At 42.4% G+C, this 26379-nt stretch overlaps 2 protein-coding genes and 2 non-coding genes across 6 annotated transcripts in view; 2 read left to right on the top strand and 2 right to left on the bottom strand.

The window, feature by feature from the left end:
• The window catches only part of LOC139922110 (cytosolic phospholipase A2 gamma), a 40915-nt gene extending 23637 nt beyond the window's left edge, over positions 1 to 17278 (bottom strand). Inside the window, exons 1-16 of one of the 3 annotated variants that reach the window (XM_071912559.2) lie at positions 17160 to 17278; positions 16969 to 17088; positions 12808 to 12863; positions 10497 to 10607; positions 8542 to 8684; positions 7280 to 7466; positions 7080 to 7185; positions 6707 to 6847; positions 5948 to 6013; positions 5591 to 5731; positions 4441 to 4587; positions 4167 to 4250; positions 3181 to 3335; positions 2133 to 2304; positions 1080 to 1248; positions 537 to 801 (exon numbers count right to left, since the gene is read on the bottom strand). In XM_071912559.2, the coding sequence (XP_071768660.2) occupies positions 777 to 801; positions 1080 to 1248; positions 2133 to 2304; positions 3181 to 3335; positions 4167 to 4250; positions 4441 to 4587; positions 5591 to 5731; positions 5948 to 6013; positions 6707 to 6847; positions 7080 to 7185; positions 7280 to 7466; positions 8542 to 8684; positions 10497 to 10607; positions 12808 to 12837 (1677 nt within the window). In that variant the 5' untranslated portion in view covers positions 12838 to 12863; positions 16969 to 17088; positions 17160 to 17278 and the 3' untranslated portion in view covers positions 537 to 776. Of the gene's footprint in view, positions 1 to 536; positions 802 to 1079; positions 1249 to 2132; positions 2305 to 3180; positions 3336 to 4166; positions 4251 to 4440; positions 4588 to 5590; positions 5732 to 5947; positions 6014 to 6706; positions 6848 to 7079; positions 7186 to 7279; positions 7467 to 8541; positions 8685 to 10496; positions 10608 to 12807; positions 12974 to 16968; positions 17089 to 17159 lie in introns of those variants that run through there. The other 2 variants (XM_078284395.1, XM_078284396.1) reach the window with 2 other exon arrangements.
• Positions 7709 to 7790, bottom strand: trnas-cga (transfer RNA serine (anticodon CGA)). The gene has a single exon. It is a non-coding gene; the product is annotated as a tRNA-Ser (tRNA).
• Positions 14251 to 14332, top strand: trnas-cga (transfer RNA serine (anticodon CGA)). Its single transcript has one exon. It is a non-coding gene; the product is annotated as a tRNA-Ser (tRNA).
• Positions 17279 to 18820: 1542 nt separating the features above from the next.
• The window catches only part of LOC139922111 (cytosolic phospholipase A2 gamma-like), a 48051-nt gene continuing 40492 nt past the window's right edge, over positions 18821 to 26379 (top strand). Inside the window, exons 1-11 of the mRNA XM_078284528.1 lie at positions 18821 to 18964; positions 19724 to 19834; positions 21165 to 21307; positions 21397 to 21583; positions 22552 to 22657; positions 22932 to 23072; positions 23479 to 23544; positions 23890 to 24039; positions 24403 to 24549; positions 24737 to 24820; positions 24939 to 25093. Coding sequence (XP_078140654.1) covers positions 18821 to 18964; positions 19724 to 19834; positions 21165 to 21307; positions 21397 to 21583; positions 22552 to 22657; positions 22932 to 23072; positions 23479 to 23544; positions 23890 to 24039; positions 24403 to 24549; positions 24737 to 24820; positions 24939 to 25093 — 1434 coding nt within the window. The remainder of the gene's footprint in view (positions 18965 to 19723; positions 19835 to 21164; positions 21308 to 21396; positions 21584 to 22551; positions 22658 to 22931; positions 23073 to 23478; positions 23545 to 23889; positions 24040 to 24402; positions 24550 to 24736; positions 24821 to 24938; positions 25094 to 26379) is intronic.

Here is a 26379-nt window from a genome sequence, read left to right as displayed (position 1 = left end):
CTGAAAAAAAGCTCTTCAGGCGGAGGCTTTGGGAGAATAAATCCAATAAGGGCAGGGGGAAGATATTTTTGTACGAACCAGAACTCAGAACCTGCTTTTCGAAGGTAAGAGAGAAGGCAGTCGAGTAATGTAATAAATTACCCAGGGAGTCATGAGTAATACATTACTTTTCTGTTTAGCCAGCCTAACACTTAAAAAAAGTCTCCTTTTCTTCATCTAGATTTTCTTTTGTTACTGAAATGGATTTACACTGCAAAAAATCTCCATCTTAGCGAGTCATTTAGTCTATTATTGAGTCCTGAAATCATAATTTTGTTAAAATAAGTGAAAAAATCTGCCAGTGGGGTTCGATAATTTCACTTGTTTCCAATGCAAATCCAACTTGCTTTAAGAATTTTGTAGAATCAAGTGTAATTTTCTTGATATTTTTTCTAATTTCTAGAAAACTCCATTGGAAACAAGTGGAGTTATCTCACCCCATTCACGTAATTTTCTCTTATTTTAAGAAAAATAAGATTTGAAGACTGAATATGAGATTAAATGACTTGATATTTTTTGCAGTGTACCAGGTGAAATCAATAAGGGACTGTAGCGTTCACCTGGATTGACCGGTCAGTCTAGTTCATGGAAAGAGGAAGCGGATGTGTTTGGTTCAGTCAGTGTAGTAAAGGCACTGAGTGTGCAGAAAAAAGGCAGTAGAGCGTCCTCTAGTGTCTGATTGTGATCATTACATCTGAAACACAGTAGAGTCCACTCAGTCTGTCATGAGGATTAGATTAGAGGCCAGAATCTGAAGAGTTCCTACAGAGAAAATAGAAGAAACAGAAAAGAACAATCTTAGTGTGACGATATTATTCATTCATTCATGCACTCATTCATTCATTCATTCATTCTTACATACATTAATTTATTCATTCTCACATAGAAGCACATGACTCACACATCATCTCGATTACCTGCACAGTTACTGAATGAGTATCCATCCACCTATCACTTCATTACTATTTTTCTTTCTCTCTCTAAGAAAGACCCACACACACACTCACTCACACACACACACACACACACACACACCCCACCTCTTGCTCTGCCTGCGTCCGGCAGCCTTCTTGATCTCCCTCAGTATCGTCTCCTTGTTGTTCTTCATGTTGGCTTTAGCCGTCTCCAGCAGAAACTGGATCTTCTCCTGGCTGAAGGGAAGCTGGAAGGTGGAGAACTCCTCCATCTTCTGCTTCACCTCTTCTGCGTCTGGAGGGGAACGAAAGTCACATGTGTTGTTGAACCCTGTGTTTGTTTTTTTTCTGCACAGTCCATGTGTCGTTTGTGTCAAGCAGCGGTAGAAAGAGTAGGACTAGAATGTGCTACTCAAGTGGAAGTACTGTTACTTTGCTGATATTTTACTTAAGTAGAAGTAAAAGTGCCGGTGTAAAAATCTGCTGAAGTAAAAGTAAAAAGTAGCTTATTTAAAATGAACTCAGAGTAAAAGTTCCTGAGTTACGTTTTAGAAAAGAGAACGTTGTCAGCTGTGATCTTTTCCATGTGATTCTACCAGGAGAGAGGACAGAGTTCAAACGAGATTCTTTGAATTAGAAAAATTAGAAATTGCAAAATAAAGTGCAGAAACAAAGTAAAGCCAGATTGTGCTTCTCTTCTTTGCTGACTGGCCGCTCACTCTGAATGGATCCACAGTTTGTCAGTTTCTGTTGCTGATGGAGAGACGCAACACCTGAAAAACTTAGTAAAAGTAAAAGTAAAATTACTGACTTTAAAAAATACTTTTAAAAAAGTACAGTTTCTGTTGCTGATGGAGAGACGTAACACCTGAAAAACTTGAGCAAAAAATTTACTCAAGTAAAAGTAAAATTACTGACTTTAAAAAATACTTTTAAGTAGAAAAAGATACTCAATTACAGTAATGGGAGTAGATGTAATTAGTTACTTTCACGGTTGGTGTCAAGGAATAAAAACCTTCCTCTTCCTTTAATACGTGAAGGGATCATCGCTGTGACCCGGATGAACCTGTCTGACTGGTCTTAATATTTGTGCATTCATAGTGGAGTAGACTGACTGACAGACAGACAACAGACAGACAGACAGACAGACAACAGACAGACAGGCAGACAGAGACAGACCTTTGCAGTTGTTTCTGTTGAAGAGAGGCATGAAAACGATGGTGGGCTCGTTCTGCTCCCCCTGCAGCACGTAGCAGTCCTTCGGCCAGTCTTTGTCCTCCAGGATCTCGTCGTCTATCTTTGGGAAAGTCTTGTTCACCTTGGCTGCGTAGTCTCTGGCCAGAGTCAGGGTCTGTGGAGGGGGAGGCGGGTTTCAGACTTTCGGGTTTCATTTCAATTTAAGGGGGGAGACACTCCAGATCAAACTCTGAGCAGCAGATCACACCGACATATGAGCGTAGTAGTGGCCGAAATGCAAATCCGTTTTCCCCCCTCTTCATCAGCAAGATGGAAACACAAGATACAAATTTGCATGAGAAAATTCTGCAGGTATGAGAGCGGGTGAAGATTATTGGTCAGTAGGAGTGGGACGATATTCTTATCTCAAGATACGATACGCGATACGGGGTTCACGATTCAATAAAACCACGATACGATGCAATAAATAAAAGTTCAGTGACAACAAAGTCTGACTGTGCAGAATTCTGTTTATTTCTGAGCCACAAATCTTTGTAGCGATGGCACTGGCTCGCTAGAATGTAAATGACAATTTTAAAAATGTCATTACAAACTGACAATAATATAATTTGGATGGAGAGCTTGTGAAATTGTGATGGTCAAGCATCTCATTTGTGATTACTACAGCAGAATAACATGGAGCTGATATCACAAATCATTTTTCTGTCCCACGAGGCGTATTGTCACATTTTTGTATCACAATATACTGAATTTCGATATATCGTCCCCTCCCTATTGGTCAGTGTTAAAGCTAAAGTGAACCTTGATCTGAAGGGAAAACAGTCATTAAAATATGAAACATTTGTTGCTGAAATGTCATTAAAGGCAACGTTTCAAACAGCAGGGAGAAGGGCTCCATTGGTTTTAAAGGGGAAGGTGTGTTTGGTTCTCACAAAATGTGCTGTGGTAAAACTCAACTATGTTTCTAAAAACGAGCGAGTAAAAATGCAGTACACACACACACACACACACACACACACACACACTCTACCTCAAACATGTTCCCAGCGCTGTACTCGGGTGCGATGATGAGGTCGATGTCTCTCTTGTCTCCCAGGAAAGAAGGATAGGCGACATTGATCAGCAGCCCGGCGTCGATCAGGTGGAACCTCTCTGCAGACTGGAGGCAAGGTGGAACCACAGAATCTACCCGGCAACAAGAATAAAAAAATATATATATATGTAGTATAGTCAAGACGCCTGTGCACAGCCACGTATAATCAGGTGCTGGTTGGTCACAGGAATACAAGATAGGTTCAGGTTCAGGGTCAGGTTCAGGTTCAGGTTCAGGTTCAGGTTCAGGTTCAGGTTCAGGTTCAGGTCTTAGTAAGCGAGCCTGAAGAAGCAACAAGCAAAACGCGTTGTTCGCTCTTTTCTAAGCCTGTTTTTGCAAATGCTATAAGAAAAATACATATGTGAGTATATTGTCAACAAAGTCTTACAGTGTGAAAAAAAGTGTTTCAGAAATGGAGTATTCAGATTTTAAACAGAAAATTAGATCTTGTAGTGATCTGATGGCATTAAGTCATACACACAAATCACATAAAAATAGACAATTTATAGGCTGCACAGAAGAGGATAAAATTAACCTTCTGAATTGTTTCAGAGCGCTGAAATATATTGAAATTCTGTCAGAGTTTTAGATGATTTTAGATAAAGGTTTTATATACTGTTTATATACAGTATATACTTAAAGAGTCACTAATTGTGTAAGAATTTCATTAGTCTGGGTTTCATTAGAGATTTTGGGGCTTTTAGTGTCACATAATGGTCTAAATGCTGTTTCAGCTGTTTCCACCCTGATACAAATAAAATGATAGCGGAAAAACTGAAAACATGCTTTTTTTTTTTGCATGAAAATAGTCACATTTAAAGATATAGAATATTGGCACAAAGTATTGGACACTTGAGTCTAAAAATATTGGTTTCGATCAGTCGATCCCTGCTTCCAAAGTAAAACTCCCAGTGTCTTCTCACCTTGGTGTTGGTAGAGGAAGTTTCTGGTTGTTCCCCACTCCCATTTCACCACCAGAGGAAGAACCCGCTGAGTCAGCCAGGACACTGGGAAAAGAAATATGCGGGTTTTACATGACATATAACAATAATAACGGTTTATGTAGTTTATTGCATTTACGGTGAAGACGTTTTGAGGTTATTGGTGATCTAATAAGAAATATGTGGGGATAAAATAAAAGTTGTCTGTGAATCTAGTATTTATCGGTCCATCCATCCGTCTCTCTGCCACTCTGACCGTGCTTTTTGAACGGCCCCTCCTCCAGACCGCGGCTCCAGGTCTCCACGGCCCCCAGCAGCTCCAGACTCCAGGTCTGGAAAACCTGCTTTCTCTCCTCTGAGCTCTTTGACTCCAGCAGCGCAGACTCGTTATGATTCAGCTTGTCTGGAAAACATGAGAATTAAACGAGGCATTTTGTGGCATTTTGAATCAGACATTCACTCCGTTTATTTTTCTTCCCCGGACACTTGATGCTTTGTTGAGTTTACTAAAAACAAAACAAAAAAAAAAAGCTATTCATTGATACTTGATAGTATTCCTTTTTGTTCATTTCATATATATGTATATATATATATATATATATATATATATATATATTTGTTTTGTATCTCTGTTTCTTTTTGGATATTGTCTTATATGCTAATGTCTACTATACTCAGCTTACTCTGATGTTATGGAAAGAGCTGTCACAGCCAATTTGTTGTATTTTTAAAAATATATATATATTTTTTAAATAATAAAAAAACTTGATAGCATTCCTTGCTGAAACCAATGGATATCAGCTGCAATCTAGCTATTGCTAGATAGCTTGCAGCTAGCAAAACCCATTGGATTCAATGAGGAATGCTAACAAGGCTAAACAGCCATTTTTAGGCTAGCTGAGGACTGAATGTGGGGACTTTTTTCTTACAATGCAACAAGCACTTGGTGTAGAAAAAGACTGATATTCAATATGTCATGCTGTCTATTTAAATGCAGAGTAAACTGTGACCAAATGAATAGCTGTCAGAGTTGACATTAAATTTTGTACGCACAAGAAAATAGGTAAGGAAATAAAGTAAGATAATAATAGTAAATTATATAGTAAGATCATTATTAAGATTACAATTATTGGAATCATTTGTATTATTATTATCATTATTATTATTAATAGCCTAGAAATTTGATGTATTAGAAGAAATAAAATACAGCATCGTGATATTACATTTTGTTGGGATACTCTGTGGTTGATGTATTATATGGGATTATTTGATTAAGAATAAAAGTAAATGACTCATATATTAATGGATTATTATTCTGTTGATGACTGTTGTTGAGGCTGTGGTGTTCTCATCATCATCATCATCATCATCATCATCATCATCATCATCATCATCATCATCAGTACCTCTCAGTGTTCTCTGCAGGTTGTCCAGCTCAGACAGAGCGGTGGGATCCTCCATGTTGTTTCTGATCAGAGCGACCAGCCTGACGAGGGTGTGGTAAACACGCAGGTACTGGTCCGCAGCATCGTCTACGTTCCCAGGCACTGACACACACACACACACACACACACACACACACACACACACACACACACACACACACACGAGACTTCTTCTTATTCTGGTTTTCAGATTTTGAAACACAACCATTTCCACACTTGCTGTAGCAGAGTATTTTGTAACGCACAGCACGTGTACACTGTGACTTCTTCTTCTTCTTCTATGACTTTTTCAAGTTTTAAACGATTAAATGTGATTACCATTTAGCCAGGGAGGGATCAATTCTCTGACGGTCTCCTCATGAGCCACAGCACAACCCAGAACACCTGCACAGAAACAACACACACACACACACACACACACACACACACACACACAGGGTTAGTTTTTGACGGCCAAGCTTTAGTGTCAATTCAATTTGATTAGACACAGTTCAGTTCAGTTCAGTTCAGTTCAGTTCAGTTCAGTTCAGTTCAGTTCAGGGTTTACAATAAAAACGCATACTTAAAACATTCTCTAAAAACCAGAGGTGGGAAGTAAAAATACTTTGTTACTGTAAGATTTTCAAGCAGGCTATTTGTACTTTTCCCTACAGATGTATTATTGCGATCATTTCAAAATAATATTTATTTCCCACTCAAAGCACGGCTCATTGGCAGGAGTGTGTGGAGAAAAACCTCATGGATGCTGGCATTACTGACTTTTTGGACTGGAAAAACACTACAGGGAGCCATAACCCCTAACTGTGAACTGGTTGGTTTGGCCAGAAGCCGGATAACGACCAGACAATCCAGATGGAGAAGCTGCAAGGGGAAACGATCTTTTATGGCTCTCTCTTGTCCCGTTTCTGTCCTGCTCTTTTCAAAATAAAAGCCCCTAGCCACTGCTCAGCTACGGACTGCATCTCTTGTCTTCACATGTGTGGGTATTGTACATCCATACTGCTCTTACCACCTGTCTGCCCTTGTTAGCCTATTAATACACACAAACACACACCACACACACACACACACACACACCTTGCAGTTTGATCATGTCCATCTCCGGCTTCTTCTCCAGCAGCTCTCCTGCCTGGAATTTGCTGCCCAGATGAGAAGTTTCAATGAAGAGACCCAACTCTGTGAAGCCAGCCTCATGAGGAGTCACCTCAAACCAGTTACCTGAGAGAGAGAGAGAGAGAGAGAGAGAGAGAGAGAGAGAGAGAGAGAGATAGAGAGAAAGAGAGAGAGAGAGAGAGAGAGAGAGAGAGAGAGAGAACTTAATCTAAAGGATCTTACATCTATTTCACATCTAACACGTCATTAACTTGCTTGTTTTTGGTGTAAACTGACATTTTATGACAGTGTGTGTGTGTGTGTGTGTGTGTGTGTGTGTGTGTGTGTGTGTGTGTACCCTCTATAGGCCCGTTTGAGTAGCAGTATTTCTCTATGGCGCAGTAGACAGGGTAAGGGTTGGAGACGTTTCTGCCGGCCTCGTCTGAAAGACGCCGTACGTCCATCTGATGGAAACGCAAAGATATTTTACTGTATATGAATGAAGAGTGTCTTTTAACTCTTCTTCTTCTTCCCCTCTATAACGGGCGTCGCCGTCACCTGTTTCATGATCCCGGCGGCGGTGATGAGTCCCCAGATGTCGGTGAGAGAGAAGTGCTCCTCCTCCGCTCGCTCGCCCAGCCAGGCCAGAGCCTCGTCCAGCCCCACCCCAGGACCTGAGAGCCTGGACACCGCCCCGTCCAGGTCAGCGCTCCACCTGGGGTCGCTGTACAGAGAGGCCATGGACCTGACGGGGGGGGGAGGGGAGAGAGAGGGAGAGAGAGGGAGAGAGAGGGGGGGGGGGGGGGGGGGAGAGAGAGAGAGAGAGAGGGAGGAGGGGGGGAGATGCTATTTTCATTAAAGTATAAAATGCGCTTTAGACTAGCAAAGTGAGCATGTTCTTTTAAATCACTTTTCAAGACCTTCATGTAATTGTTTATCCTGTGTTCTTGCCCTGTGCTTTCTATTCTGTCAGTCTGTTCATCTCATCGCTGTGAGCAGGGTTTGAACCTGCGCGGGGAAACCCCACTGGATTTCGAGTCCAACGTCTTCACCACTCGGCCATCACAGCTGCGGTCTGGTTTCTCTCTTTCTCTTCTCCTCTTATCTAGATCTCTATCCCTCTCTTTCTCTCCACTGATCCAATCAATTATCGATTGATTGCTCAGGTGTTTTTAGAAAAGTACAATACAAGTAAAGTTTCTTAGTATTGTAGTTATTATGAATGAGGTGACTTTGTCATAGTTGTGAATTGTTTGATTTAAGTAATTAAATAAGGCAATTAATGTTTAGTTTAAACTGTATATCAAGAAATGTAAAAGATGTACTGTTTACAGTATTTTCAGTTATAGTATTTACAGTAAATGTGACACGTCATGAGAAACCTGGTAATGGTAATTATTCAATGTTACTATGGATTTATTTACTTTGAAATACCTTGTTTCAAGCTACAGACAGGGATGCTTTTATTTTGAAGTTTCAAGGAAATAGCTCCCCTAGGCATTGTCGCTAGCTTGTTTTGTGTGTTCAAGATGTCGGATGCAAGGTCCACTGTTTCTCCCCTTTCAGGACTACTGCAGTATGTTGGAGAATAAATGTTCAGTTTGAACGAAACCCGTTCTGGTCATTAAGATGAAGCTTCCACTACACAACAGTCATTTTGGAATTCATGATCAGCGGATACCCAAGTTCTCAATTCAATGAATCGTGACCCTTGTGCTTCTAAACAACTGGCACACACACATCAGTTCAGCCATCCTTCGAACAAAAACGTCCGTGTGATGTGTGTGTTTGTGTGTGTATGTGTGTGTGTGTGCTGCTACCATGTGGACCCAGAGACTCCCCCCAGGTAGAGCAGGGAGTCCAGCAGACCTTCTTCTTTCATCTGGTAGAGGGAACCAACCAGAGCCACCGCTGCCCTCTGACCCCCTCCTGATGCCAACAGGGCGATGTGGGGAACTGAGTCCTGAGAGAGAGAGAGAGAGAGAGAGAGAGAGAGAGAGAGAGAGGTTAATCTTTTTCAGGCATCTCTCTTCTTCCAGCCTGGTTGCAGCCTCGCAAGCCCGGATGAGGCTACAACTCTGGTTTTTACGTATTTAGACATTATTTGCATACAGCCAATTCTTCAAAGGACCTCCATGATGGCACCGGCCGTGGGAGCTAGGACATTTGTGACGCAACTGCAAAGCCCCTATGACCTGTATATATAATTTATGCCCTGGTTTGTGTAGGTGCTGAAGCCTGGGAGCCAGTCCAGAGTCTGTGGAGCTGCAGTCAAAGAGCCAGAAGATGTGATGTGAACATGTGACTGTAAAAACAGATGGACGTAGTGAGTGTGACGTCACCCACTGGCGTCTGAAGGGCCGCTTTGAAGCCTGCAGATTGTGTTTACGGTCGCCGCCATGTTGACATTTTTTGGAGCCGGAGCGGCCAAAGAGAGGCCGAGGGTCGTCTGCAGAGCCACAGCTCCGCCTGTGACCTGTCAATCACTGTGGACCCATTGACTTGCACGGAGTTGAGCCGGGTTTGGAGTGCTAAACTGCTGCTTTTTTTTTGTTGTTGTTTTTTTTAAACATTACAACAACCTGTCCCCGCACGCAACCCCCTAAGGTTGTGCGGTTGAAATGGAGAAGCTGAGGGAAAGGCAGTGGCTGGGGCAGACACTCCCTATCCTACCTCCGTCCATGTTCATCCCATCCAGACTCCTATTGCCTTCACTAAAAAGAAGGACTCCCTAATCCTACCAAGAGGTCCAGTTAAACATGAACGAAACCCACATCTATGCCCCCAAGCCAGGGTCCAGACCCAATCTAGATTGTCTGCAAACCCCACCGGATTTGATGTTCGTTTATTTGTATAGCCCCTTATCACAAGCATGACTCAAAGGGCTTTACTACATCATATATATATCTACACACATCATATACATCATTTTACTAGATTATATACAATACTACACAAACACAGCATGGCTCTGGACTGTGGGAAGAAACCCACGCAAACATGGGGAGAACGTGCAAACTCCACACAGAAAGGACCGGGGTAGAGATTCGAACCCACAACCTTCTTGCTGTGAGGGAACAGTACTAAGCACTGAGCCACCGTGCTGCCCCTTGGATCTAATCTCTAATCAGCTACGCCTGACCCATGGAGACCACATGAGCCACGCCTCTCATTCTATTCTCCCTATTCGCCGGGCTTAACACATAAACCTGGTATGACTGATAAGCCACACCCCCTGCTCCATAAAACTCGGTGTGACTCCGACAGTATCCACGAGTCACACCCCCTATTTCTTGTGAAATCTACATAAACCCACCCCACTATTCTCTAAGCTTTAGGTGTGACTCATAACCTCAATATGAGCCACACCTCTTCTTCTCTAAACTCGACAAGACTCACAAAGTCTACATGAGACACACCTCTCCTACTCCAGATCCCCTCTTCTTCCTGCTCCAAATACCTACCGCCTATTCTGGCTAAACATAATAAACTTGTGAAGTTATACTGTCGCCCTTATCATTCCTGTTTCTATGGTTGTGTGTGTGTGTGTGTGTGTGCATGTGTGTGTGTGTGTGTGTGTCTAAACCCTGTACAAGTGTCGCAATAGCACATGATGAAACTGTAAACACTGTCCAAAGAATACATGAAGGACATTGACGTCTGTGTTATGTGACAGTAGGAGCATCACATACTGTACAGGAGAAAGAAAGAAAGAAAGAAAGAAAGAAAGAAAGAAAGAAAGAAAGAAAGAAAGAAAGAGAGGAGTCTTTCTTACAGCTGTACAGTTGATTCCCAGGCTGCTGAGTGACTCCTGAACTACTTGTTTCCTCTTCTGAACAAACTCTTCTTCACCCGCAGACAGAGACTGGGACTGACGGACGTGTTTCTGAAAAAAAAACAACAACAGACATTTAACTGAATTGGAATTAAACAAGAGAAACAGCAAACTATTATTTTAACTATAATTTTTAAAATCGAAACTAAACATTTTGATAAAAGTTTAACATCCGTTTAACTTCATCCTAGACAGAAATGGAAACGTTTATGTCATTTAATGCATTGATTATTATGTTCTATGATACACTGTAATACACTTTCTGTTTAAATTTTGCAGTTTTCAGACATTCAAACAGGCTTCTTGACCACGCAAACGAAACACTATCAAACAGTATGAATATTTCACTTCCCACCTTAGCAACAATACCTAACATTACCTCTCACACTTGTTTCCATGTTTTTTAAAATTTGAATAGAAAGGCCTATTCTAAATGTGTTCTATTCATCCTAAATCTGTGATCTAAATCTTAATGCCAATCACTTTATTCGCCAAGTACAAGTGTTTTTCCCACGGTGCAGCCGAGGGCATCACAAGATTCAGGTCAGTCAGTCAGTCAGTCAGTCAGTCAGTCAGTCAGACAGACAGTCAGTCAGACAGTCAGTCAGTCAGTCAGTCAGTCAGTCAGTCAGTCAGACAGTCAGTCAGACAGTCAGTCAGGCAGGCAGGCAGTCAGTCAGTCAGGCAGTCAGTCAGTCAGTCAGTCAGTCAGTCAGTCAGGCAGTCAGGCAGTCAGTCAGTCAGTCAGTCAGACAGTCAGTCAGTCAGTCAGTCAGTCAGTCAGTCAGGCAGGCAGGCAGTCAGTCAGTCAGGCAGTCAGTCAGTCAGTCAGTCAGTCAGACAGACAGTCAGTCAGACAGTCAGTCAGGCAGGCAGGCAGTCAGTCAGTCAGTCAGTCAGTCAGTCAGGCAGTCAGGCAGTCAGTCAGTCAGTCAGTCAGACAGTCAGTCAGTCAGTCAGTCAGTCAGTCAGTCAGGCAGGCAGGCAGTCAGTCAGGCAGTCAGTCAGTCAGTCAGTCAGGCAGTCAGGCAGTCAGGCAGTCAGTCAGTCAGTCAGTCAGACAGTCAGTCAGTCAGTCAGTCAGTCAGTCAGTCAGTCAGTCAGTCAGTCAGGCAGGCAGGCAGTCAGTCAGTCAGGCAGTCAGTCAGTCAGTCAGTCAGGCAGGCAGTCAGTCAGTCAGTCAGTCAGTCAGGCAGGCAGGCAGTCAGTCAGTCAGACAGTCAGTCAGTCAGTCAGGCAGTCAGTCAGTCAGTCAGTCAGTCAGTCAGTCAGTCAGGCAGGCAGTCAGTCAGTCAGTCAGGCAGTCAGTCAGTCAGGCAGGCAGGCAGTCAGTCAGTCAGACAATCAGTCAGTCAGTCAGTCAGGCAGGCAGTCAGTCAGTCAGTCAGTCAGTCAGACAGTCAGGTAACGCTTAGTGAGATGATGTGCTTCGTCAGTTGGCCTCTAGAGGGCGTTTTTGACTGTGAGATGCAGTGTTTCCCATACAGAGGCACACAATCAAAAGTTGCTCAGTGTATATAAATGGATCTAAATGGATCTCTAATGCTCCTGATGTCACATCATATCTGTAATGTGGAGATGTACAGACAGCAGACCAGCAGACTGAACTCAGTCCACAGAGTCTCCAGGTGTGAAAACTAAAGTGAAACTTAACACTCCACACTCAGTAACAGGATCTGCAGACAGTAACTCGTCTTCGCTGCCATACAGACTTTATCGGTAGGTGACGTCATCTTGTGGTATTTCAGTAACGTTAGTGGAATTAGGTAATTTAACTGTCGCAGTGCTTCAGTGCAGAGAAGTGAACACACGCTGTGGGTCTGTACAGGATCTTGGTGACATCAGTGCAGAAACATATTGACAAATCAAAGTCACTGACAAAAAGTACATGCTGACACTTAAGTATGTGACAACAGGAAATCACATTTGGTGCAAGGAGACAGTAGATTACACACATCACCCTGCAAATGGAGAGTTTCGTTCCAAAATGACATTAAAAAGTGACACCCACTCTCCCATATCTACTGCTGGCATGAAAGATAAGCACAGTATGGGTTAGCATTGAAGTTAGGAGTCATCTGAAGACATTTGCTTATATAATAGTTTGTTTTTTGAGGACAGAATCATTCATGTTTTTCAAATATTGCCCGGTGAATTTCAGGTAGCAACATTTCTCCCACATGGAAAGGCCTATATAGCGTTTTGGACTGAAAGCCTTCGAACACACACGCAGCCTAAAGCCCGTTCTCACCTTGGGAGCGGCCGTCTGCGTTCCCTCCATGTTCTCCTCTGCTTCTCCCAAAGATCCTGCCGTCAAAACACAAACGCACACTAACACAGCCGCCCAACTCGTATTTCCACTCTGCATAGTTATGGGCTTTAGAGATTTGATTCGCAGTGAATGTGACAGGTAAATCCACGCTGGTATGTCAGTTATGCGTCTCTTCAGTTAAATTCTTCTGACTTCTTCTTCTGAGCAAAAGTGAAAAAGTCCTGGTTTCTTCCTCTGAGGGATCGATGCACTGTGGGAGGTGCTGAGGCTGCAAAAGAAATCAGTCACGCTGAAATGCATGTGGGGAGACGCAGGCACGTGCATGCAGACACACACACACACACACACACACACACACACACACACACACACACACATACACACACACACACATACAAACAGACATGAATGCGCACATATACAGATGTGCATGGACAAAAACATGCAGTCACACAAACACACAGACATACATATATTTACACACATTAACGCATGCACTGTAAAACATGACAAGCTGTCCAGTGATTTTATCTTGTTTCCAGACCTATCAAGCTCACTTCATGATATTTTTAGTCAAATTATCTCACTGCACTGGCAGATAATCTGCTGGTTTCAGTAAATTTCACTTGATTCATGCCAATATCGCTTCAAGAAATCATCATAAAACAATGAAGAAAATCCTGAAACAAGAAACTTTCTCCCAGACAATTTCACATTTACCAGGAAAATGTCCTGAAACAAGTTACATTATCCTGAAATAAAGTCAAATTTGTTGAAACCTGTAAAATTTAGATGAATGAAGAATCCTAAAATAATGCTTGATAAGTCTGGATACAAGATAATACTAGTTTGTCAGTTTTTGCAGTGTGTATGCACAGACAATCATCCACACATGCAAACTTGCGCGCACACACACACACACACACACACACACACACACATTCTCTCTCCAAAAGAACCTGATGTACTTCACAGAGGAGCTTGTTGATTTCCACCATGTGTTGCTGCTGCAGCAGATGGAAGCAACACAAACCAGATGAAGAATTCAGCTTTCCAACCAGAATGTGGAAGGGAGAAAAACAAGGAAAGAAGCAGATGAAGCGCCAGCGCTATCCAACCAAATCAAATCAATTACCCAGCCAATCAGGTTGAACTGAAGAGAGAAATGCCTCAGTGTTACTGAACACACACACACGCACACACACTCTCTCTCTCTCTCTCCATCTTCTCACACGTCATCTTGTCCTGGGCTTGTTGCTGTTTAGGTTAGTGTAGCTAAATCTAAGCAATCACATGACCAGATGAAGACTCCATGGAATCGGTCAGAGAGCAATCAATCAATAATTGATTAGATCAGTAGAGAGAAAGAGAGGGATAGAGATCTAGATAAGAGGAGAAGAGAAAGACACATAGAAGACCGGAGCTGTGATGGCCGAGTGGTTAAGGCGTTGGACTCGAAATCCAATGGGGTTTCCCCGCGCAGGTTCAAACCCTGCTCACAGCGATGAGATGAACAACTTGGTCTAATTTAGCCTTCTGTGTGTGTGTGTGGGGGGGAAATATGACATTATAATGATTGATATGCTATAGACAACTTTCCAATCCCCTCTGCTTTCCTGTAGCTCCTGTAAAGCATGCCCACGCACTGCCAGGCGTAGCGGCAACCCATGCCAAAAATATATACGCTCAAAGAAACCAATGCTTTTTTTTTTGATAAAATTGTCCACCAAACTTGGAGGAATGATGCATCTCACTATTGTGTTGCAACATTTTCAAAATGACACTGATTGGCCCAAGGGGAGGAGGACTACTTTGTGATGTTTCAGACACCAGCGAGTGGATTTTGACAAAACTTTGGGGAATGAAGGATCTCACCACTGTGCTCCAGCAATTTCAAAATGACATATTTAAATGTCAAAACAAGGCGATGTATACTTGTTACTGATTGTCTCACAGGCGGACTGCATCATTCATCATGGGAGACATGTTTACTGCTTTGACTTTCTTTGAGCATTTGACCTTAAGAGATGTCTGCTGTGAGGAGGGTGGAGACATGGCCGTCCTTTGTATATAACTCATGCTCTGAATGCAGAAGGAAGAGTGGAATAAAAGTCACAAGGAAGTTGGCAGTCGACCAATCAGCTTAGCCAGTCTTTGTTCTAATCCATTCTGTTAAATTCCAAGGGAGAATTGGTAAAACCCACACACTAGCTGCTGCCTTTTCACCATTTATAGTATCAAAATCAGCTCATGGTTTGATCCAAAATGGTACCTGATCAAGATTGATTTTGAATACAAACACTGGTATTTTTGGGTGATAATAAATGGTGAAAAGGCTGCTCATAGTCTGTGGAATTTATCATTTTTTCCCTCTTGATCTTCACTCAGCAGAAGGATATTTGCTGGGTCCCTGCTCTGTTCAGTCTGTCACTCACAGCTCCAGGACGTCCCAAACAGCAGCACATCTCTCTATCTGCTCATCCCATACTGGAAGCCCTTCGTCCATTTTTTATCAAGGGTCCATTACTGTCAGACAATACTGTAGTTCCCTGTGCAGGGCCATGAGGACGGCACCCTCCTCCATGTGTTTGTGTATCATTCTTTGTTCCATAAACAACTCCAAGAGAGTATCTTCCAGAGGGAAAACAACGAGAGCCGTTCCTCCACTGATAAGCAGACAGTTAGAAGCTCATGCTGGCATATCTTCATGCAGGATCATATCTACAGATTTGTCCTGCTCATACTGGATGTTTGGGACCATCTGGGACTTCTTGAGCCACAATATTTAACACCAAGCCTCCTGTCCTAGGCTAATTTCTCATAAATCAGAAAAAGCCTCTTGCTGAAACTACAACTTACAATTTGAAAACAGAAGCTTATGGATCTCAAAGCGGGGTGCCAATCGCCTTTCAGCTGGTGTCTGTAATAATAAAGAACAAGTCATGTAATTGCATGAGATTGAATTGAACTGAACTGAATTTAATTGAATTTAATTGAATTTAATTACATCTATCCTGGCTTTGACCCTTGCACTCCTTTGTAACTATAGGAACATAATAGGACCACAGTCTTATTAACGTTAGCTATTGTTGAGAACAAAGAATCCATACTGCTGTTGCAGTCTGGCACACAACAACGAGTTGGCATCTAGTTGCTTGCTTGAAAATAATACAATGGGTTTATAATAATACGTTGGGTTTTTCTTGTGTTTTTTTCCCTGCCAGGTAGAGTCCAAGCTGTAACCAGGAAGCAGCATAGTTTAGCATAGTTTAGGGAATCTAGAGAGCTGGTTCTTTAAAGCAATAAGCCCCGCGAGGCCGTGGTTTACCCCCTAAAACCCCCTTAGCTGTTCTAAAATCACTGTAAACCACGGCCTTGCGGGGCTTATTGCTTTTATAAAACGGTTACTACATATACCTGGCAAGGTTTCATAAAACAAACACACAGCAACAAAAAATGCAATCATTTATTAACAAATAATCATTCTTCCGCCAAGCAATGTAGTTCTTCAGCAGAATGTTAGCAGAATGGTTGCCAAGCAACACACAGACGCAGACACAGACAATCCGTTTGGCGCAGTAATACTGATGTGATGCGGTCACAGGTGTGCGTTTATAGAGTATTTTAAAACGGCTTCGAACGCAGCTCAGCCAATCATAATCAAGGACAGGAACTATCCGTTTTATAAAGCTCATTCTACTCTTTCTGTAAAACTCTACTCTGTCAGAGGAAGCTCCTCATGTGCAGCAGCAGTTGGTGTGGTGACTGTGTGGAGCTTGTGAAACTGTGATGGGCAAGCCGTCTCATTTGTGATTACTACAGCGGAGTAAAATGTAGCTAATATCATGATTCATTTTTCTGTCACTTTTTTATATTGCAATATATTGAATTTCGATATATCGTCCCACCCCTAGTATTTAAGCAATAAGTATACTTTTACTGCTGAGGGAATGTTGCCTGAAAACAGCAACCGATTAATCGATGGATAACAGCAGGCTACTTACAAAACGACTTTAGATGCAGGAAAGAAAACTTAATTCAGGTTTGCTCAAGCAGTAAAGTAATAAATGCCAAATCAAGGATTACAAAAATCTAACAATAACAAGTAATTTGTTAGAGAAAGACAGAAAGGTTTCCCACCTAGTCCAGCTCTCTAACAGACTTGAAGGGGTCCGGGAGGAGTGAAGCCAGAAGTCGGTTCAAAGGCAGAGAAACAGAATTTGAGCAAAGATTTCTTCCTCTTCCAGAAACTCCATGCAGCTCCTCAAAAACGGGAAATTAACAACACTTTTTATACCTTTCTTTCTCCCCTCCTTCACATCCAACCACACAAAATCAACCAATCATCAGTTTGTAAGTTAAGTTTCATCCAATAAAATCAAAGTACAGTTGTTTTTTTTTTGTTGTTTTACTAACAACAAAATTGCTCATCCCTTTTTGGATGAAGTTCCTATCGATGACCACAGCTTTCTGCAATCAGTACCAGTCCCCCGGCCACCATCAGGTTTAGAGAAGTAACTCCTCTAACTTCCCTTTCACTGACAGATCCTGAAGACTGACAATAATGTTCATCAGTACTCAGTTAACACTTCCCCAGTTGTCATGGTTACAGTCACTCTCAGACTTCCATACTGATTTAATCGACCCATCACACTAATACAAAGTGACAAGATAATATGATTGTTTTAACTTCTTCATAGTTACACAGTATAGTTACACAACACAATACATATTCAGTTACAATTCCTATTTATTCCCGAAAGTACTGTAGTCTGAGTACTTTGAAATGCAAAAGTTATGCCTCCAAAAGTGTCTTGATACATTTTTTTGTGATAATTTTTTGAACTCCGACCAAATACAAATTACAAAATACATTTGAAATACATTTAATTAACATACCGCCCAGCTCTGATTTATACTGAGCGACTGTAGCTCACTGAGCAGAAAAATACAGGGTTGAAGTGACTGGGCGTCCGCAGCCAAAAGCTAATTATTGTACTACTGGGTTCTTATAGCCAAAAGCCTATTTTCAATACTCAGTGCTATTCGGTGGATACATTAGAACAGTTCATCTCCAAAATGCTATAAACCCATTTTGGAAATAAAAAAATCACTACCTGAAGTTCATCATTTAACATCTTTACACCGTACAGGATCCATGGGGAACATGGGACAGCGGCACTCCAAAAATCCATAAAGGCATAAAGGCTTTATGCCGAAATGCAATTAGCCTGTTGAAGCCAAAATTAAAAAAAAAAAAAAAAAAAAAGGTAAACTGAGACCAAGTCTTGCTGTTTTCTGGATTTTTGGAGTGCCGCTGTCCCGTGTTCCTCATGGTTTTCCTCATGTTTTAGTGAAAAAGGCCAAAAGGGCCACAAGAGGAAGCTGCTCTACATTTAAAACCTGCAGGATCCAGTCTGTAAACACATGATCATTCTGTCAACTCCGGGCTTCAGTTATCTAATATTTTTTAAAAACTGCTATATCAGGTTTCAATTTTGTGCTGTCAGTCGCTTTGAAGAAAATGTTTATGAGAAAGACACTTTATCCAACTGAGACAATTTACTAAACAAGTGAAAATCTGGCAGCTTGTTGCAATGCAAGAGGAGTGAATTTTCATCTTTACTCTTGACATTGTTTACAGCAGACTGGACTGTGCTGATAACTGCAGGGTTAAAGTGATACGATGGGCCTTCAGATGTGCATGCTGTACTGTGGGAAGATGATATTATGATTTGATAGTACATGTGTAACGTACTGATGCGTCTATCTATTTTACGTCAATGTCACTCATGAATGTGTGTGATAGCTGGATATAAAAAGGCCGGGAGCTTGCTATGCCCTGAAGAACTCTGAGAAGACCAAATCCTCGGCTCTGTGGATTCCTTCGCCTGCTATTTCCTCTTGCAATATTCAAAACTCTCCAGCCTCCGCAGCCATGCGGCGTGGAAGTGCCAGCTGGGTCGTCGGGTTGCTCTGCGTTTGCGTTTTGATGCCGGGAGCTTCGGGGAAACCTGTGGACGACGAGTCAGCGGTCACTCCTGAGCTGGAGGGGGCGTCGACGAGCGCCCCGAAGATGGAGAGGAGGCCGACAGCCGCCCCCGAGGTGAAGAGGGCGTCGACAGGCACTCCCCAGGTGAGAGACGGACGGTCAAGAGTCGATGACGGGTTCAGAAACCTTTTTTCAGTCCAGAATCTTGAGAAAATGTAGGTCTTGTTGTGGGACCCAGCAGAAACTGGCCTATGACCTGTTACAGGTCCTGATGCTGTTATGAAATCAATTATTTAGACTGTTTTTTTTGTTTCCAAGAGCTCATTTAGATGCAGGATGGGGTGTATGATCAGAAACTCTGTATAAAACCAGTATGGGAAGAGCACCTTGTGTCTTAAAAAAAAGTAAAAAAAAACAAAAAAAAACAGTGTTATTCTCTGATTGGGAGCCATGCATTTTTTTAAATTATCTGGTTTCATTGGTGTCATAAAATGTATACATAAAAACAAACCAGTTAGCTATAAAAAAAAAAAAAATGGAAGAGAAAGAAAAACAAAATCATCAAAATTGGTGTTCAAAGGTTTCAAGCAAAAACTGATTATCAGTTACTCTAATAATAACTTGTTTAGAGCCAATAACTGTGTTTAGAGCCAGCTTTATCAAACTGTATAAATTCTAGCTGTATCAAATTGAAAGAAAGATTTTGCATCAGGACAATTTTGCCTACTTAACATAAACATAAACATAGAGAATGCAAACATCTCTCAAGTTCTGGTACAATACAAACCTTAGCTGATAGTTTTAATATTGTACAGTATCAAAATTATGTTCAACAATTCAGATTTTCCCAATAAATTAACAACTTATAAACTTCTAAACATCTCCTGTGTGTGTGTGTTGCAGCAGTATGTGCGTGGGTCCCAGTCTCTGTCTGCTGGAGAACAGGAGTTTGTCCTAAAGAGGAAACAAACAGTTCTGGAGTCACTGAGCCGGCTGGGAATCAACAGCACACTGGTACAGTATGAAGGAGGAAGCTTCAGTACTGCATGTCGAGAATCAGTGTTTTCTGTCTTTCTTTCTTTCTTTCTTTCTTGTTTTTACACCTTCACATGTTTCCATGTATTCTACCAAACTTTTCCTCCATTTTTACACATTAATATCTGGCACACTTTCCTCACAGTTATCATACAAACAGTAAGCTCTGTCTGTTTTTAAAGGTGCTGCATGTAGCATTTTAACAGCAACGAATCACTGCCACATTCATTTTGAAAAATACCGTATTTCCTCTAATAGTGGCCTGTAGTCAATTAAAAGCCGGGTCTCCGATAATGGCCGGGGGCGTGGTCGACATGAACAAATAAAGGCCGGCCTCAAATACAGGCCGGGGAAAAAAACAAAGGAAAAAACAACGGTGGATACCGGTAAACTCCTGCTGCCTGTTATATAATGTAACTGTAGTTTGTAGTAACGTCAAGTGCCACAAGATGGCAGTAGCTCTATCCCCATTCAAGTTAGCAGAGGGCTAATCGGAAGTTAGCCCGCTTGGCCGGCGGAAGTCTCTGGAGCATGCCGTCGTCGATTACCGTAATTATCGGTAATGTATTGCAGTAACAAAAAAACGTCTACCTAACGAACCCCAACAGAAGCAGATCAGAAAACAAGGAGGCTTCGTACTAAAATATGAGCAAATATACTTATCAAACAGAGAGAATTAGAAATAAAGGCCTGTCTCTAATATAAGCCTGCTTCCAATAAAGGCCTGGTACCCTCTGCAGTTGAGGTAAATAAAGGCCCGGGCCAATATTAGAGGAAATACGGTAAGTATATTTACAAACGAGACCGTCACAGAGAAGATTGTCAGCCTCTACCGGCCTCTACTCTGCATTTTAGCTTGTGTTGCTTTACGGCACAAAGCAGGAAGAGGTTCTGTTAAAGCTTTCAGGGTTTCTGGCAGCAGATGGTGGAAAGAGGGAAAGGAAGATGGAAAAAATCACTTTATCTTATCGTTATCGGCTCTTATCCTTCTGCTTGCAGCATTCTCTTTGTGACAGGAAGCAAGGGGGCTTATGGGAAATGTAGTCTTCATTTTGAGAAACACTAGCACTAACAATACCATCGGTGTGAGATAAAGGCGACCAATCGTCTCCACCGTGCTCTCAGTAATTGTGATTACGTAGTGATGTTTAAAAATGCTACAAGTAGCACCTTTAATGTTGGTATTGATCCATTTTTGCATTCGTCTTACTTTCTCCTGTTTATTCCCTTCGCTGTTACATCTTTTTCTCCCATTTCTCTCTCTCTCTCACTCTCTCTCTCTCTCTCTCTCTCTCTCTCTCTCTCTCAGGACTCAGTTCCCCACATCGCCCTGTTGGGGTCAGGAGGGGGTCAGAGGGCAGCGGTGGCTCTGATTGGCTCCCTCTACCAGATGAAAGAAGAAGGTCTGCTGGACTCCGTGCTCTACCTGGGGGGAGTCTCTGGGTCTGCCTGGTGAGACGTCAAACACTCTCCCTCTCTCTCTCTCACACACACACACACACACACACTTGATGTATTTAACACCCCCCCCCCTCTGTCAGGTCCATGGCCTCTCTGTACAGTGACCCCAGGTGGAGCGCTGACCTGGACGGGGCGGTGTCCAGGCTCTCAGGTCCTGGGGTGGGGCTGGACGAGGCTCTGGCCTGGCTGGGCGAGCGAGCGGAGGAGGAGCACTTCTCTCTCACCGACATCTGGGGACTCATCACCGCCGCCGGGATCATGAACCAGGTGACATGGGAAGACGTGGGTAGCGAGTCAGTGCCTTGCTCAAGGACACTGCAGCAGCAGCCTTCCAGTTAAAGGACAGACTGCCCACTCACTCTATCAAGAAACTGATAGTGGCTCTTTATTGATGTGTCATTCTCCATTAGGCGTGGTTTTAATTTAGAGTATGAGGTTAAAATGGATAATTTCTAACATGATAACTTCTTTCTTTATAATGGATTAGGGGAAAATGCTTTCACATACATGCTCACTTGGTATCATATGTCATATATTAAGATGTGACTTTTTTCTATGCGACTTTTTTGTGGTAAAACATTCACTTTTAATTGCTATTACTGTTGCAGTTTGCCTTTCCAAGCTCCAAAGAAACCATCAGTGTAACATGACACTGAACAGACATTTCTGGGTACTATGTTAGTAGACGCTAACGCTAATGCTAACTACCGCTGCCGTGTTAGCATCATAGCTATATATTAGCCGTTAGCTTTTGTGAGTAGTATTCTACAGCGGCAGATGTAGAATCCCAAGTATCGTACAGCATTGTGAGTGTTTCTGTGTTCAAACAGTTTGATCCCAAGCTCCCTACAACAGGTGGTGACATCATCACCTGGCAGCAAAGACCAGCCAATAGCAGATGGCAATTTCAGCAGAATGCTTTTTGCCATCAGATGTCAGGCTTTACACAGATTTGGGTTTAGGGTTTAGTTCCTCTTTAACGAAATTGGACAGAAGGACAAAAAATGAAATGTGATTAAATATGAAAATGAATACATAAGAATATTAATTGTTTTTAACATTTATTTTTTTCATTTTTGCAGCTGCAAAGCACTTAATGACTTTCCTTTTGAAATGCGCTATATGTATAAAAAGAAAAACCAATGATCGTTGCCACAATTCCGGTCAGAAATGAGATCAAATCATACATGGATTTAATCAAAATATCAACGAGCGGACGTGCATCTTCTTGTCAGGTGGACCTTCGTCATCTGTCTGAGGATCTGGATAGAAACGGCATCAACCCTTATCCCATCTACAGCGCAATAGACCACAACTGCCAGCAGTCTGGGCCTATGGAAGGTATTAAAACACACAAACACACACAAATCAGTATTCTTGGAGCAGCAACTGGCTGGTACACCTAAAAGGGCTTCCATAAAAAATTGACAGTGTTGTCTGTATTACTGAACTTCACTTCTCTCTGAGTTCATCTCTCTCTGCATCTGTCTGTCTGTGATGTGCGGCTGGGTGAGAGAGCTGGTGAATTTTTAAGGTGTTTTTTTTTATGTGAGATGTTCCATCAAAGAACGTCTCTCTGTCTCTCTTTCTCTCTCTCTCTCTCTCCCTCTGTCAGGTAAATGGTTTGAGGTGACTCCTCATGAGGCTGGCTTCACAGACTTGGGTCTCTTCGTTAACATTTCTCGTCTGGGCAGCAGATTTGGTGAAGCGGAGACGGAGGACGGAGGGCTGCAGATGGACATGGTCAAGCTTCAAGGTGCGTCTGGCTCCTGATGACTCACACTGCAAAAACAGACTTGTCAAGTTATTTTATCTTGTATCCAGACTTATCAGGCTTTAGGATTTTTTCTTATTGCACTTTTCAGGATATTACTTGTTTCAGGACATTTTCTTGGTAAAAGTGAAATTGTCTTGGAGAAAGTTTCTTGTTTCCAGATTTATTGAAAGAAGTCATATTGGCATGAATCAAGTGAAATTGATTGAAAACAGCAAGATTATCTGCCAGTGCAGAGAGAGAATTTGACGAAAAATATCTTGAAATAAGATAATCTGGAAACAAGACATTTTTTGCAGTGCAGCAGAATTAAATGTGTACTCTTAAATCCCACTTATGACGTTTGTTGTGTGTGTGTGTGTGTGTGTGTGTGTGTTGTTCCTTGCAGGTGTTGCGGGCAGTGCTATAGCAGATGAACAGAGCCTGGTGAACAGTATGCCTGATTGGCTGAGAGGTAAAACAACAAAACAAATATATTTCTTTGTCTCTTAATGGACAAATGTAGAAGAACAGTGAACATGTTTGAATCTGTGTACCTCAGTAGTAGGTAAGACTGACCGTGTGTGTGTGTGTGTGTGTGTGTGTGTGCAGGTTTGGTGGGTACTGCAGTTACTGATGAAAACAACCTAATGGATTTGATCATTCTCTGGACTGAAGGTAATGAAGTTTATAATGAAATTTGTTTTGTAATACTAACAAGTCTCGAAAAAGTTTAATGGTGCATGATATACTGTGTGTGTGTGTGTGTGTGTGTGTGTGTGTGTGTGTGCGCATGTGTGTTTATATTGTTATACTCCAGCTCCAGCGCAGGTTCACAGTTTCTGGGACGTCCTGGACCTGTACATGCGCGGGTCCCACACTCTGGATAAGCTGGTGGACCTGGTCAGAAACAACATGGCGGATCCCACCGCTCTGTCTGAGCTGGACGACCTGCAGAAGACACTGAGAGGTACAGGTGGCAGGGGTCAGGGGTCATTCATGAACTGAACTGAGAATACATGGTGAACTTCCTTGAGTCTGAATGTGAATGTCTCCCAGCTGTAAGGAAACAGAATGTGAAATTAACTGGAATGAACTGAATCCGATAAAAGTTGAATTGGAATTGCTGAGTTCAGTCATGAATTGACCCAAACCCCGATTGGTGGTAGCGATGATGATGATGATGATGATGATGATGATGATGATGATGATGATGACGACGACGACGATGATGATGAGAAGGAGGAGGATGACAATAAGGATGAGGACCATGACTTAAAATAACAGCAACGATCAACAATCATCGAATGCTCTACCTGTTCCTATTTTCCAGAAAATCTAAACCTCAACCCTTTTGCGTCATTTGGAAAGAAAAGCCCGGAGGAAAGAAGGAAGATATTAGAGCGGTGGAGTCAGGAGATGCTGAAGCCCATAGAGACCTGGAGCCAGAGTCTGGAGGAAGGACCGTACAAAGACTACGGTCAGTGTCAGCACCGTTACGCTCTTTAAGTACTACAGCATTTTAAAGTTTTGTTGTGTTTTTAAAGCAATGGTCAGGATGGTATCATATGAATTTACTGAATAATCAGTTCCCTTACATTTTTCATTTTTCTAAACTTCTTTGATTTCATTCTGAGCCATGATCTGTTTTGTTTTTGTTTCCTCAGCCTCTTGGTTGATCAAAGATGTCTTCCCTCTGATTGGGAGATGGGAGTGGGGAACAACTGAAAACTTCCTCTACCAATACCCAGGTGAGCTGACAGTACCAAACATCACTGGGATGAATTCCTCAAAATTTATGACGTTTATTAACTTTATTGTGATTGGTGATTTTAGTGATTCTGCTTCCTGCTTTATGTTGCCGGGTAGATGCTGCGGTGCCGTCCTGCCTCCGCTCTAAAGAGCAGATCCAGCTGATAGACGCCGGTGTGATGATCAACCTGCCGTTCCCTCCGCTGCTGGGACACAAGAGAGACGTGGACCTCATCATCGCTCTGGAGTACAGCGCTGGGAACATGTTCGAGGTGACGCGCATGTGTGTGTGTGTGTGTGTGAGCGTGTGTGTGTGTGTGTGGGGCTTATTGTTGTGTGTCATAGATGCAACCAAGTGAGGTAAATAAAAACATACTTAGGGTAAATAAGCAACTGTAATAGTAACTTCCTGTAACGGGACGTTCAACATCACTAACATCTCTAACCAAAAGTGTTGGTAAAAAGAAGTATGGTAACAGTGAGTACCCGTAACAGTGAGTACCCGCAACAATAAGTACCCGTAACAGTGAGTACCCATAACAGTGAGTACCCGCAACAGTGAGTACCCGCAACAATAAGTACCCGTAACAGTGAGTACCCATAACAGTGAGTACCCGCAACAATAAGTACCCGTAACAGTCAGTGCCCGCAACAGTGAATACACGTAACAGTGAGTACCCGTAACAGTGAGTACCCGCAACAGTGAGTACCCGTAACAGTCAGTGCCCGCAACAGTGAATACACGTAACAGTGAGTACCCGTAACAGTGAGTACCCGCAACAGTGAGTACCCGTAACAGTCAGTGCCCGCAACAGTGAATACACGTAACAGTGAGTACCCGTAACAGTGAGTACCCGTAACAGTGAGTACCCGCAACAGTGAGTACCCGTAACAGTGAGTACCCGCAACAGTGAGTACCCGTAACAGTCAGTGCCCGCAACAGTGAATACACGTAACAGTGAGTACCCGTAACAGTGAGTACCCGCAACAGTGAGTACCCGTAACAGTCAGTGCCCGCAACAGTGAATACACGTAACAGTGAGTACCCGTAACAGTGAGTACCCGTAACAGTGAGTACCCGCAACAGTGAGTACCCGTAACAGTGAGTACCCGTAACAGTGAGTACCCGTAACAGTGAGTACCCGTAACAGCGAGTACCTGTAACAGTAGCTAATTTGACAAACTTGCTTTAAACAAATGTCAGTTATGGCGGCTAGTCCGTTGGTTACCATTGTGCCATATCTCGGAAACTCAGGTAAAGACATTTTCTCAGGCTTTCTGACTTCATCATCCAACTCTGAATGGCATTCATGTGAAATTTCCAAGTTGGAAATGTTTTTCCTACACATCCGATATAGATATGAACATATTCCTGTATATCCGATAGCATGTGAAAGCAGAGACAGTAAAGTAAATGAGGTTGTTCTGTGTTTCTGAAGTAGAGAGAATAGGCGTAATCGACTCAAGAACATAAACTTTATCGGGTGCCGACTCAAAAAAACATAAACTATAGAAAGATTTTTGAGTGTTTAATTTGCACAGCAGCAACAGCAACGTT

Source organism: Centroberyx gerrardi, chromosome 7 (assembly GCF_048128805.1).
Source record: "Centroberyx gerrardi isolate f3 chromosome 7, fCenGer3.hap1.cur.20231027, whole genome shotgun sequence".
Classification (NCBI taxonomy): Eukaryota; Metazoa; Chordata; class Actinopteri; order Beryciformes; family Berycidae; genus Centroberyx; species Centroberyx gerrardi.
The sequence above is the reverse complement of the archived record's forward strand: the minus strand, read 5'-3'. Positions and strand labels throughout refer to the sequence as shown.